This window comes from Peromyscus leucopus, chromosome 4, assembly GCF_004664715.2.
Source record: "Peromyscus leucopus breed LL Stock chromosome 4, UCI_PerLeu_2.1, whole genome shotgun sequence".
Classification (NCBI taxonomy): domain Eukaryota; kingdom Metazoa; phylum Chordata; class Mammalia; order Rodentia; family Cricetidae; genus Peromyscus; species Peromyscus leucopus.
Genome location: NC_051066.1, coordinates 110753541 through 110767558, shown reverse-complemented (window position 1 = coordinate 110767558; position 14018 = coordinate 110753541). Strand labels below are relative to the sequence as shown.

The 14018-nt window shown below is 38.2% G+C and overlaps 1 protein-coding gene across 3 annotated transcripts in view; it reads left to right on the top strand.

Moving 5' to 3' along the window:
* The window catches only part of Hao1 (hydroxyacid oxidase 1), a 55550-nt gene that overhangs the window by 29389 nt on the left and 12143 nt on the right, over nt 1-14018 (top strand). For all 3 annotated transcript variants that reach the window (XM_037205238.1, XM_028884529.2, XM_037205239.1), the window contains exon 4: nt 3769-3944. In XM_037205238.1, the coding sequence (XP_037061133.1) occupies nt 3769-3944 (176 nt within the window). The remainder of the gene's footprint in view (nt 1-3768; nt 3945-14018) is intronic.

The following is a 14018-nucleotide window of genomic DNA, read 5'->3' as shown; positions in this document are numbered from 1 at the left end:
CTAATCTGTTCTTCTCTTGGAAGGCAGACGCACTGGACATTTTGGGTTGAGCTCAGTGAGAACCATTTTGGTCTTTCTAACCATTGTAAATGGAATACATTTGTAACATGAAGAGGTTTTTTTTTTTTTTAATGTGTATGGGTTTTTGCTTGCATACGTATCTGTGTACCATAGTGCACCACTGAGGTCAGAAGAGGGCTTTGAGTCCCTTGGAACTAGATAGTTGAGAGTTGATATGTAGGTACCAAGAATTGAAACTGTGTCTTGGAAGAGTAGCCAGTGCACCTTATCCCACAAATTTGTGACATTGTGAAGCTCTGCATTTGTGGTTAATTGTTACAACAGCAGTTACAAAACAAACAACCTTATTGAGTTCTTCTTTGGAGTAGCTTTGCAATGAGATCTGCCCTTGTCACCACACTTCAAATGTCCACTTGAGCCTCTGCCCATTGGTTTACTTCCTATTCTACCCCATTGTCCCCCTTGGTTTTACATCGTACTTCATTCCTACACACTTGACAGTTCACGTGTTTACTATTTCTGTGATGGATGAAGATCTTTTGCTCACTTCTTTACTGGTGTTTACTAAATATCTAAAACACTGGTAGATAGTAGGTGCTTAGCATGTAAATGTTTAATCAGCACATAAAAATTTACTAATGCAATTGGGATTTTCCTAATCTAAGATAACTAGAAAAAAGTTGAACAGGATTAGAACTCCAAGGTTGTGGGCCCAGTCTGTCCTTAGACCACTTGGCTCCACTGAGAAGGAAGTGACCAAGGTATGTTCTGAACACTGTGCTTTTCTGACCAAGGAAGAAAGGCTGTAAATCATGAATTTCTTTTTCTTTCCATACTCTGATGGTATTGTGAACTTAACTGATTTTTATTTTGTTTTAATTTACTTTGAGAGTTTTAAATATGAGATGTGGCTTTATCATTAGTATTACCTTATCAATATTTATAAAATTGTATGTTACCATCAATGCTCATTCCTCTTAGTCATACTATTGGTTATTTAAACATATTTACTTTAGTAATTATTACTGTTGCTTGGTACTAACTTACTAAAATCAAACCAATTTCTATGTTAAATTAAAAACTATATTAAGGGCCACCCCAGGAATAACAATTCCCTTACAAGGAAGAAATTTGATCTCTTTGTGGCATTTATCAGCTCAGGATTCTTAAAATCAAGCTTCAGATAGTTATGCTAATATTTTGGTGTTGTCTTTTTCATTACTTACAAAGTGGATATCAGATGTTATTTTAAGGATCACACACACACACACACACACACACACACACACACACGTCACAATCTGAATAAAAATAGCATTCATGGCAGTTTCTTTCAGAGCCATCGGTAAAACACCCCATCGTGGTTCTCTGTCAAGATATCTGAAAACTTTTTCTTGGCTTCTGGCTTTGAACAAAGTTTAGAGTAACAACAAGGCTTCATTGTGCCCTGAGATTTCTGTAAGGCAACATTCATTCAAGTGTTGATCTGCATTGCACGGTCCAAGAATAACAACAGTTATTTATATAATTTTATCCATGTTTCTGTTTTTTCCTATCCATTTCACCCTTTCACCTACTCCTGCTGAAGCACGGCAGCCTGTTTGGTGTGGGGGCAGGAACACATGGAGATAGTTTCCTTTTGTCTCCCGGTCTGAGGAGATGGGGTAGATAGATGGCACCTTTTCTTTTAGCAATGCTATTTATGTTTGAAATTTAGTATCATTGAAGTAATGGACTAAGTCTGTCTCCCAAGGATACATTTATTGAACAGAGAGCTTAATTCGATTTAAATTAAGGAGATGACAGAAGACTCAGGTCTGTGACATACTGTATAACCTTAAGTGTTTTGACAAATGGAAAGCTCAGGTATTTCATCAAAAGCCAACAACTAGATGGGCATCATGTATTTGGGGCGTTTTGTGTCTTTATGTCCATAAATCTACAGGAGTATGTTCAGTCCTACTGAGAAAACTGCCATTGATGGAGTAGCTTGAGTAGAGTTGTTTGGAATTGAAAGCTCATGTCCAAGTCGATGGTCTGTGCACCCTAACCACTCCATCAGTAACTTTAGCTGAAATATTCTAAAGTGTAAGCTGAGCGTCAACAAGTTTTGTATAAAAAGAAGGTCTAAAATAATTTAAAAAACAAATTCCTAGATACTTCCATCTGTAGAGATACAGTGTTAGTTATGGTTCCAGGATCTTTTCTATGTTCAGTGGCAGAGCTGGTGGAGAACAAATGAGCTGGGACTCATCCACAGATGACACACAGTTGTGCTATCATCCACAGAAGAAAGGCTAGCTGGTCAGTGAAAGTGTGTAGGAGAGCAAGGCAGGTTTCAGCTATTCAAGAGAAGACTTTCACACGATTAGTTTGTAAGTAAATTTGGGGGTTGTGGATTACTAAGCCACATGGGAAAACGCCATTGCATATTGCCCGTGATCCATGTGGTGTGGTCAGAACTGCAAGCAGAATGAACTTTGTCTTTAGCTTGGGAGACTGTCCAAATAGAGCCAAGAATGGATGTTAGGGCAAGAGAAAGTATATCAAGCAGAGTGACCCAGCAGTAGAGCTTGGCCATGACTAAGAGAACCACTTGGTCAAACTAGATCAATGTGTTAGATTAGGAGAAGGCAACAGCTCGGTGTCAGCATGTCTAGGCTGTGGCTCCCTGGGAACAAAAGGGAGCCACTGGCCAAATGTAAGTTGCTCTTTCAGAAGGTGAAGACTGTTAGCATATAGGGAAGTGGATGGAAGAGTAGAAGCCAGCAAATGGGGAATTTTATGAAGATAGATAAAACAGTGGGCAACTGAAGTGCCTAATCCTGTTGGAACATTCTGGGAACACATACACACTACATCTCAAAGTGAGTCTAACCACAGATACAGGAGTTGACAATTCCAATTTGCTGGGTGGTAATGAAAGCCCAGCAGCAAGAAAACACACACACACATGCACATGCACACGCACGCGCGCACACACACACAAAAGAATAGGTGGTGGTTGGTGATCATCTGAAAGCCCAGACCCTTGTCAAGGTTCTCTGGAAGATCAAAGTTTGAGCCAGTAACCAGGCAATAGCTGAATGCAGGAGGGAGAGGCAAGATTCCTGTGCTGAGAAACACTTCCGGATTCTCCATCAATGCCCACAATACAATACATCTAAGCAAAGAATATACAATTAGCAGTCAAATGACTCAGGCAAGATCCCAAATAATGCCCCTAGCTAGTTTTATTTTTGGGCATCTCATTCTGCACTTGAGTTACTATTGTCTATATAAAATGGGAGTCATAGTGATTCAATGTTACCTTCTAGAAGATTTTAGGGAAAGAAATGTACAAATATGAGTATATAAAAGGCCTTTGTAAACCAGAAAGCACCATGCAAATGGTTTTTATTTTGCTGAATTTGCACAGCTAGCTGAAAATAGCATCCAGTCTATTGTCTGTAGCTGTTAACTGGCTTAAACAGGAAATGTTTGAACATGGCCACACGTTGATCCTTAAGACTGATATATCTGAATAAGCACACAAATGTAAATTAAGCTTTAGGTGGCCAGTTGAAATCACATGGCTGCAGTCAGAACACTCCTACATCAAATGCTATAAAATTTGCAGACAACCAACCCATAAGTGACTGAGTAATTTATCAGAAAGGGAGCACTTCTTTCCTCCCCACCCCCCTTATTTTTACCAAGTCAGAGATAGAAACAGTCTCTAATTCCCATCCTGTGTATCTATTATAGGATGAAAAACTTTGAAACCAGTGATTTGGCATTTTCTCCCAAGGGGAATTTTGGAGACAACAGTGGACTTGCTGAATATGTGGCCCAAGCCATAGACCCGTCTCTCAGCTGGGACGACATCAAATGGCTCAGAAGATTGACATCACTGCCTATTGTTGTGAAGGGCATTTTGAGAGGTTTGTAATTTCTCTACTTTGATGATTGTATGGTAACTTCTAGATATGGTCATGGCAGGTTTTTAGAGAGAGTAATTGATTGGAAAAATGATATTACAAATTGAAAGATGTTTCAGCTCCCAATTCCCTCTTTCTCTCAAAACACTTATTATTATTAGTGGATTACATATGCCTTCATGTCTATTTGTAGCTTGCAATCACTTTCCCAAAGACTATCTGTTTCATCTCCCAGCATCACCTCCTTTCTTCTTATCCTTATGGATCACCTAGCTCATTTCTTCAGGCTTTGTATATTTTGCAAATAACAGAAAAGTGTTTACTAGATAAAATGCCCAGTGAAACCAAGGAGTCTCCCTAATGAGAAAGCTCACAAAGCAGGATCAAGAGAGTAGTGTTTGAAAGGAAGTTATTCATACATGTAAAGTTTATACTGTCTAGTTTTTCTGTAACTGTTTATTTCCCTTATTTATCAAACAAAAATCATCTCTATGACAACAACTGTATCAAGTAACACATATACCCAGCCTGGACTGCAGGAAGGGCTGAAGAATTCTGAGAAGCTGAGTTCTCATCAATTCACAGGTTTTCACTGAGAAGTCAGATGGATGGACTGTAAACATCTCTTTTCTTTTCTTTTTCTTTTTCCCAGAAGAGCAGAGATTATGCTTTCAGGAATGAGAAACCATGGGTAGCTGGGAAGTTCTAGAAGAAGTATCTACCCTTACTACCATTTTAAGACTTGCATTTTAATGAATGCAAATTGGAATGTAAGATGTAATCTGTTGCTGTGGTTAACTATGTCCTGGGAGAACATTAACAAAGCCCCAAGCACGTGCTTCAAACAGGATTTGGTCTTTACTAGAACTCACGCTAACAAACAAATAGCATGTATGAGCAAAGGCATAATGCTTCACAGAGTTTCTTTTCTTTTCTTTTTTAGAAAACTGATTCTTTTTGACTTTCATGAAGAGTTTTTGTTTTGAAGAAACACATTTCTAATTAGCTTTTTCACATATACTAAGTTAAGAAGTTCTTAAAGGATATTATTTCATTATTCTTGGATTATTTTCAAAAGTGTTGACATATACCTAAAATACTTTACTTCTTAAACTTAGGCAAGTAACTATAGCCCCAAGTGCTTGACATTAGCTCTCAAAGACTTGAATTTGGCTTTGGTAATATAATATAGAAAGTAATACGTGATCAAGACAGCACACGATGATATTATCCATTCACCATTGTCTTTCTTAAACACTCAGCTTACTTAAGGGCAAAAGCACAAATACAGAATGCCACGTCATGTTCTCTGATGATGAGTGAAAATGTCAAAGATTTGTAAAGCATTTTGCCAGGCCAGAACATTTTGACCCTTTAAATAGCTTTTTCATCTTGGTTATAAAATAAATAATTAAATTAAATAGTAAAATGCAAAATCATGGACAGATTTCATAAACCATTAACAACTAGGAACCCTTTTATCTGATCCTGTTTCTTCCTGTCTTACACACTCATAATCCAGTCATAGCAAACCATTCTCTCCTTTGCCCAATAGCCCCACAATGCCTAGAGAATGTGGAGACTCACTCTGAATGATCAAGATGACAAACTTCTTTAAAGTATTCTTTTTTCAAATGGGAGACTCTTTCTAATCTTATCATGACTAGCATAGGACATCATTGTTTCAAAACATTCAACAAATGAAATGAATCTTGCCCGACTTTTTTACTACCTGCTCATCTTGGTAGTACCTGCTCCTTTTTTTTTTTTATCTTAGGAAGATAAATATAGCAGTTCATATTTATCTGAGGGTTCAACATGTTAGGCACTTTCTCAACATTCAACTCCCTCATGATGCCACAAAGTGATAGAATTCCCCACTGGGTGGTTGAGGACATTGATACTCAGAAGGTAAGTGACTCTCTGCTAATATGGTAGGTTGGCTTCTTGAAGGCAAATGAAAAAACTGCATACATGCTCATCTCTGGACTTTTAAAATATTACTTACATTTTTTAAAAATATACTTTTGTTTGGTAGCTAGATAGCCAGAAGCAGCTACAGCATGCCAAAATGTATTTTTGGCTACATCTAGACTTTTACCATCATAACATACCATATCTCCTTATTTGGTAGAAAAAATGTAAACACCATTGATGTGCAGTGTTAAGTGTGGTGGCATCTGCCAGTCACAGGTGAGTGACTGTATAAGTTAATAAAGATTAAAGTACAATTCCAATTGCTCAGTTAAGAGACCACACTTCAATTTTTTAAAAAAATTTTAGTTAGCATGCAATGTATTGGGTTCCATTATGGCAGGTTGAAGCTAATTTGAACCTGTCTTGGGTGGGCTTCTTCCCTAATTCTCTCCCCCATCCCCCTGGCCTCCTTTCTACCCTTCTATGCTCACCACTCTCCTTTCTGGTTGTATACTATGTGTCCTATTTCTCTCCTTCTCTTCTTCAGTACCTTCTTGTCATGCTATCATGCCCTCCTTTCTGCTTTTGTGACCTATACCCATATAGTTACATATATGTGAACACTGAAGCCAGCATCTACATTTGAGAGAGAACACACATGTCTGTGAGTCTAGGTCCCCTTGCTTAATTAATAATGATTTTAAGATCCAGCCATTTTCCTGAAAATTTCATTTTTCTCTACAGTTGAGTAAAATTCCATTGTGTGTGTGTATATGTACACACACACACACACACACACACACACACACACACACACACACATATATATATGAGATCTTCAATATTCATTCATGAGTTAATGAACAGCTAGGCTGGTCCCATTTCTCAGCTATCATGAATACAACAGAAATCAACATGGTTGTGCAAGTATCTGTGCGAGAAGATCTAGGGACATTTGGGGCTGGGCCCAGGAGTGGCTTAGCTGGGTCCCTTGGTGGTTCCATTTGTTGTGTTTTTAGTTTTTGAGAACTCTTCACATTTCCTCCATGGGTCTGCATTAGTTTTTACTCCCCCTAGCAGTGAATGAGCATTTCTGTTTCCTCACACCCTCTCTAGTATTTGTTGTCCTTTGATTTCTTGATGATAGTCTTTTTGACTGGAGTGAGATGAACTTGCCCAGTAGTATTAATTTACATTTCCTTGTTGGGTAAAAGGTTTGAACAATTTAAAATAATTAGCCATTCATGTTCTTCGTTTGAGGACTGTCACTTCTCTTCATCATCCTATACTGACTGGGAGTTTTGTTTGTGTGGTACTTTTAAAACATTTATTATTTATTTATAACTAAAATTTTCCTTTATGTGTATAAGTATTTTGCCTTCATGTGTGCTTGTGTGCTATATGCATATAGTTCCCGTAGAGGACAGAAGAGGGGTCAGATTTCCTGGAACTAGAATTATAGACAGATGTCAGTGAGTGCTGGGAATCTAACTCAGGTCCTCTGGAGGAGCAGCCAAGGCTCTCAACTGCTGAGCCATCTTTCCAGCTCATGGTGCTTAAATTTTTCATTTTAAAAAAATATATATCTTCTAGATACTAACATGCTGTTTGAAGTATAGCCAACAAATGTTTTTTCCCTTTCTAAGGGCTCTCTTCCTACTTTGTTGATAGTTTCCTTTGTTGTCCAGAAATTTTATAATTTCATGTAGTTCCATTTGTTAATCCTTGGGCTTTTTCCTGGGTAACTGAAGTCTTGTTCACCAAATATGTATAGTTTGTTTTTTTCTTTTGAGGTGGGAACATTAAATATATTAATTATAGGTATAAAACTATAGATATTATAGTCACAGAATAGAGTGTAATTACAAACTATTCTCATGCACACAAATTAATAACACTGATTGGGAAAAATATAAGGCAATATTGAACAAGTTATGTTTCTTTTTTCTAGTACATGGGGCTTATTCTCACTACAAAAGAGTAGGAAATATTAAAACCATGTGTTCATTTGAAGGAGTAGTCTTTGTGAGCCTGAGTCTATGGCTCCTCTAGAAGACATGTAAACTAGCAGTTCTTGCCTGGGAAGTACTATTTCAGGATGTCATTCTAAAGCTTCTCTGGGTGATCTAAAATCAAACTTCCTGTAAATTTTTCTCCCCGAATTTGGTGGGTTTTTGTTTGCTTGTTTGTTTTTATAAATAGCATATATCATTCCAATAACCATAGTCATTATTTTCTCAAATTACATCATTATTACCATCACTGCTTCAGAGATGTCTTATTGTTCATTACAGTAAGTCTTGGAACTGAGATTGAAAATAAAAACAATGAGAGTGAAAGCAAATCTTCCCTAATAATTATAATCAAAACTAATTTTATTTAGAAAAGAACATTATTTTTATTCATCTATTTATTTTATATCCTGGCTGCAGCATCCCTCTAATTCTCTTCTCACAGTCCCTCTCCCCAATCCCCTAATTCTCTCCTTTTCTGTCTCCATCCAGGAAAGGCTAAGTTTCCCATGAATATCAATAAAACAAGTTGCAGTAAGACAAAACACCTCCCATGTATTAAGGCTGGGCAAGGTAACTAGAATTGTAGGGTCCCAAAGGCCAGCAAAAGAGTCAGAGACAGCCCCTGTTCCTGCTGTTAGGAGTCCTACAAGAGGACCAAGCTACACAACTGTAACATATATTCAGAGTGCCTAGGTCAGTCCTGTGCAGGCTCCCTGGTTGTCAGTTCAGTCTCTGTGTTCCCCTGTGAGCCCAGGTTAGTTGCTTATGTGAGCCTTCCCATGGTGTCCTTGACCCCACTGGCTCCTACACTCCTCTCTCCTCTTCCTTCTCTTCCTCCTCCATAGGATTCCCAAAACTCTGCCTAATTTTTGGTGATGAGTCTCTGCATCTGCCTCCATCAGTTGCTGCATGGCACCTCTCTGATGACAATTGGGCCAGACACCAATCTGGTCATAGGAGATGACCAGTTCCATCTACTTCTATTATTGCTAGGAGTCTAAGCTGGGATCCTCCCCATAGACTCCAGGGAGATTCCTGTGCACCATGGTGCCTATATTTTGAAATGTTTTTTTTTTTTTATCTTTTCTTGTAGCAGTTTAGTAATTCTGGTTTTAAATTAAGGTCTTTTGTTCTCTTTGAATTATTTTTTGTGTGTAGGATAGGACATATGGATATAATTTTATTATTCTATAGGTATTCAGTATCATCAGAACTTTTTTGCTGGCTAGGCTGTCCTTACTGTAGAGTCAAATGGCCATACCTGTGTGAACATTTCCGTCATCACAGAAAGTTCTACTGAACAAGATGCATAGACATGTAGATCCACCTAGTCTAGGCAGTTTACTGGGACGGCCTTGTGTCCACCTCCTTCCTGGGATTACTGGGTGGATCACCATGCCCATAAGGCATTTAAATGGGTCCTGGGGATTTGAACTCTGGTCCTCAGTCTTGTATGGCAAGTGCTTTACTCTGTGGAGCTATTTGCCCAGACTAACTTCTGAGTTGCTTAAAAGGACAAGCGTTATAAAATACTGAAAGTATGATAGCTGAAAGTAAAAATGAAATGGTTGACTGGTTGAAAGAAAGGCAGTAGCACTTATTAGCAGTGACTAATAAGACCAAGAGAACACTACAGTCAAGCAGATGAGTGGGATACAGAGGACTTTAAATGACAAATATCTAATGGACACACATTTTAGATGGAAAATACACAAAGAAAGGACAGGAAGAAAATGTTAGGCAGAAAAGTTTCCAAATTTTGGTGATATAATCATTAGGCTAAGAAAACAAGTCATACCTTATCAGAGGTGAAATGGCAGAAAAATAAAATGGGTATAAAGAGAGAAAAATCAAGAAAAGAATTTACTATGAAGGACTACAGGCCAGGTCAGACTGTCATCTGTATTCAGGTCAATAAATGGGTTCCAGCAAACAAGGGGAAAGTCTGTAAGGTTCTGTGGGAAAACAACTGCTCCATTTAGTGTGTTACAGCTCCTATAGGGATTACACAAAGAAGGGGTCAGTCAAGGGATGCCAGTTTGGTTCTCACTGATCTCTTCTTGGGCAGCTATGCATGAGTGTACTACAAACAAAACCATAAACCATCCGTTTGTAAGAGGTTCAAAGCAGAGAAAACAAGAGAATGAAGGCAGATGTTGAGGCCAGAGAGTAACCACTGCCAAACAAGAAGGTAAGGGGCTATGGGCAGCTGACTCAGGAGAAGAGATCAGGAGATTCAAAGGGGTTAGCTAGAATAATGGAAATGTTTGAGGATATAGCAAAGTCTCATAATAACTGGCACAAGAGAAATACAATTAGAACTCAAGGAAAGTCAAGTAATGCACCAAAGCATGTATGTCCAAACAGGAAGCAACAATAAAATGCAAAGTGGGGATGGCGCGTGATGGGAGGGGAAGTGACCCAAGTGCTGGGGAGCCATCTTGAAATCCATTCCCCTCCACAGGTTCAACAGTTTCTTTAAAAAAAAAATGAGAACAATATAGCTAAAACAATTAAATTATGAACAGATTCAGTGTTTCCTTTTTCTATCCAAAAGATTGACAGTTTTCATCAGTGCCAATAATCTGTCATAGTAAATAATACTCCAGTTATATTGAAATGACTCATCCAGTAATGTCCAACAGTAAGAACTCTTAAATTCACCAAAGGAATAAATTTAAACCAGTCACTCATTTGAAAAGAAAATGAACAATTTCTCTGTAGCTAGAGTTTTCCTGCCTGGCCCACAGTCAGGACAAATCTCTCTCACCGGCCAGTCCCACAACCGCTCAGACCCAACCAAGTAAACACAGAGACTTATATTGCTTACAAACTGTATGGCCGTGGCAGGCTTCTTGCTAACTGTTCTTATATCTTAAATTAACCCATTTCTATAAATCTATACCTTGCCACGTGGCTCATGGCTTACCAGCATCTTCACATGAGGCTTGTCATGGTGGCTGCTGGCAGTGTCTCCTTCTGCCTTCCTGTTCTTTTTTTTTCTTCTTTTTGTTAGTCCCGCCTATACTTCCTGCCTAGCCACTGGCCAATCAGTATTTTATTTATTGACCAATCAGAGCAACACATTTGCCATACAGAACATCCCACAGCATTTCTTCTTCTAAAAAGTCTTCAGGGCCATCAATCAGAGCTTTTGCACATTAATTTTATTTTATTATTTAAAAAATACAAATTAGAAAGGTAATTATTCTATTTTTATTTCATATATATGTACTATATTTGTATTATTTCTCCCTTTACTCTCCTCTCTCCAAATATCCTGTGATCCTCCTTTCAAATTGATGACCTCTTTTTCTTTTAATTAATAATTCTGCACACACACACACACACACACACACACACACACACACACAAGTTTTAGGTAGGGTTTCTACTGCTGTAATAAAATATTATGACCAAAAGCAACTTGGTATAGTGGTATTTGCTTTGCCTATGACCTTGGTCTATAGGGCCAGCTTTCTTTTTTTTTTTTTTTTTTTTTTAAAGTAAATTTATTTTACAACATCATTTAGTTCAACATAATAGCCACAGATTCCCCTTTCTCCCACTCTCGCCCCCCCCCCCCCCCCCCACCCCCATTCCCACCTCCTCCAGATCAAGGTCTCCCCGAGGACCGGGATCGACCTGTAGACTCAGTCCAGCCAGGTCCAGTCCCGCTCCCAGACCGAGCCAAGCGTCCCTGCATAGGTCCAGGATTCAAACAGCCAACTCATGCAACTAGCCAGGACCCAGCAACAACACACAGCTGCTCCAAACAGATCAAGCAAATGACTGTCTCACCCGTTCAGGGGCTGATCCAGTTGGGGCCCTCAGCCTTTGTTCATAGATCTGTGCTTCCATTCATTTGGTTATTTGTCCTGTGCTTTATCAACCTTGGCTTCAACAATTCTCGCTCATATAAACCCTCTTCTTTCTCACTAATTAGACTCTAGGGCCAGCTTTCTTATCCTGCTTTCTTACATACCCCAGCACCACTTGTCCAGAGGTTGTATCACCCACCAAAGGGCTGGGATCTCCCACATCAATCATCAGTCAAGAAAATGTCTCATAGGCTTGCCCAAAAGCCTATCTGGAGGAGGTATTTTCTCAATTGAGATTTCTTATTTTCAAACAAAGCTAGCTATATGCATATCTTTTAGTGCTGACCACTTGTTATTTCTACAGGGCTTTGTTTTCCATGATTTCAACCTTGGGAAAGATGGATTCTCTAGGCCATAGCAATTTTTAAGTTGGAGTCTCAGATACCTACTAGTAGTAATAGCAGTCACACTGATAATAGTGTTAGGCTCAACAAAATCCTATATACAATAGAAATTTTTTATGTAGTTCTAGGGAATAGGAGTCAGGGCTCAGCATAGATGGTCTCTGGTGAGCACTCACCTCATATCTTCCCGCAAAGAGGCAAGAAGACAGAGCTTCATGATATTTCTTCTTGTAAGGGAAAATATCTCTTTTGAGCTTCACTTTTATGAATGTATCCAGTGTTAATTACCTATCAGAGATTCCATCTCCAAATATTATCACATCAGGTACTAAGGTTTCAAGGAATTTGGTGAGGACAGAGGTACTTAGGCCAGAAGACACAGGTGTAACATCAATATATACCCATAATTTTAAAATGATAGTATTACTATCATTATTAAAATATTTGAATTTTAGTATTCCATGGCATATAGTGGGAAGTGGTGCAGTACACAAAAAATTAAAGCAATGAGAATTACAAATTGTAATTATTATTAATTAAGGCAGCCTTTGATCCTCATTGGAAGTTGGTAATGTGCATTTTCTGTATCTACCTGCTTAGCTCTCCAAATACTGATTTTCAAGACAAAAATCAAACAAATTGGTTTTACTTAATATTGCATTTAAGAACTAACAAAATGGAGCATCCTAGAAATAATAGTCTAGAAAATAAAATTTAACAATTATATTTACTACTTAAAATATTAATGTATTTTAAAACTGGATTTTTCAGAAATCAATATATTTGAAGCACAATTAATGAGTTACCTTATATTTTTTTACATATTTAAAATGTATTCCATTGAGCAAAATTTAATTATATAACAAATACAACAAAAAAGTTACTGAATTTACAACAGCTGTGTATTAAACACTGTTTGGAATAGAATCATTCATTGGTGACTGCTTTGATAATGCTTGTCACATACATACTATTTTATTTTCCATATTTTAGGGTAATAGTTCTGCTAAATGATAGAAATAATTTGGTTTTGTTAGCTAAAAATAGCTAATATGGGCTGCAGAAATGGCTTGGTGCTTACTGCTCTTCTAGAGGACTTGAGTTCAGACCTGTAAAGCCAGTTCCAGGAGACTCAGCAACTCTCTCTCTCTCTCTCTCTCTCTCTCTCTCTCTCTCTTATATTTAGGCAATAATTGTGATGTGTGATTAGTTGTTTTTCTCTTTTTTTTATTAAGAGATTTTCTATTCATTTTATCTACCAACCATAGATACCCCTTTCCTCCCTCCTCCTTCCCTCCCAACCTACCTCCCCCTATTTCCACCTCCTCCAAGGCAAGGTCTCCCTTGGGGAGTCGGCAGAGCCTGTTACATTCAGTTGAGGCAGGTCCAAGCTCCTCCTCCATGCACCAAGGTTGAACAACACTCTCTTTTGACCTCATTAGGCACCCATATTCATGTGGTGCATATAAACCAATGCAAGCACATACACATAAACAAACAAACAAATCTTAAAAATATAATTAACAGAGAAAGTCAGTTTTCTTTAATGATGTGATACCAAGTATATTGACCATACTGCAGGGGAGGATTTGTGCCCAGTAAATAACCAGCCAACACAAACTGGACTTGATAGAGAGAGGGGGTGAGGAGGGAGAAAGAAATGAAGAAGCTGTGGTACTGGCATAAAAACTGACATGTGAACCAATGGAATTGAATTGAAGACCCTGACATTAATCCACACACCTATGAACACCTGATTTTTGACAAGGAAGCCAAAACTATACAACATAAAACAGAAAGTATCTTCAGCAAATGGTGCTGACATAACTGGATGTCAACATGTAGAAGAATGCAAATAGATCCATATCTATCTCCATGCACAAAACTCAAGTCCAAGTGGATCAAAGACCTCAACATAAA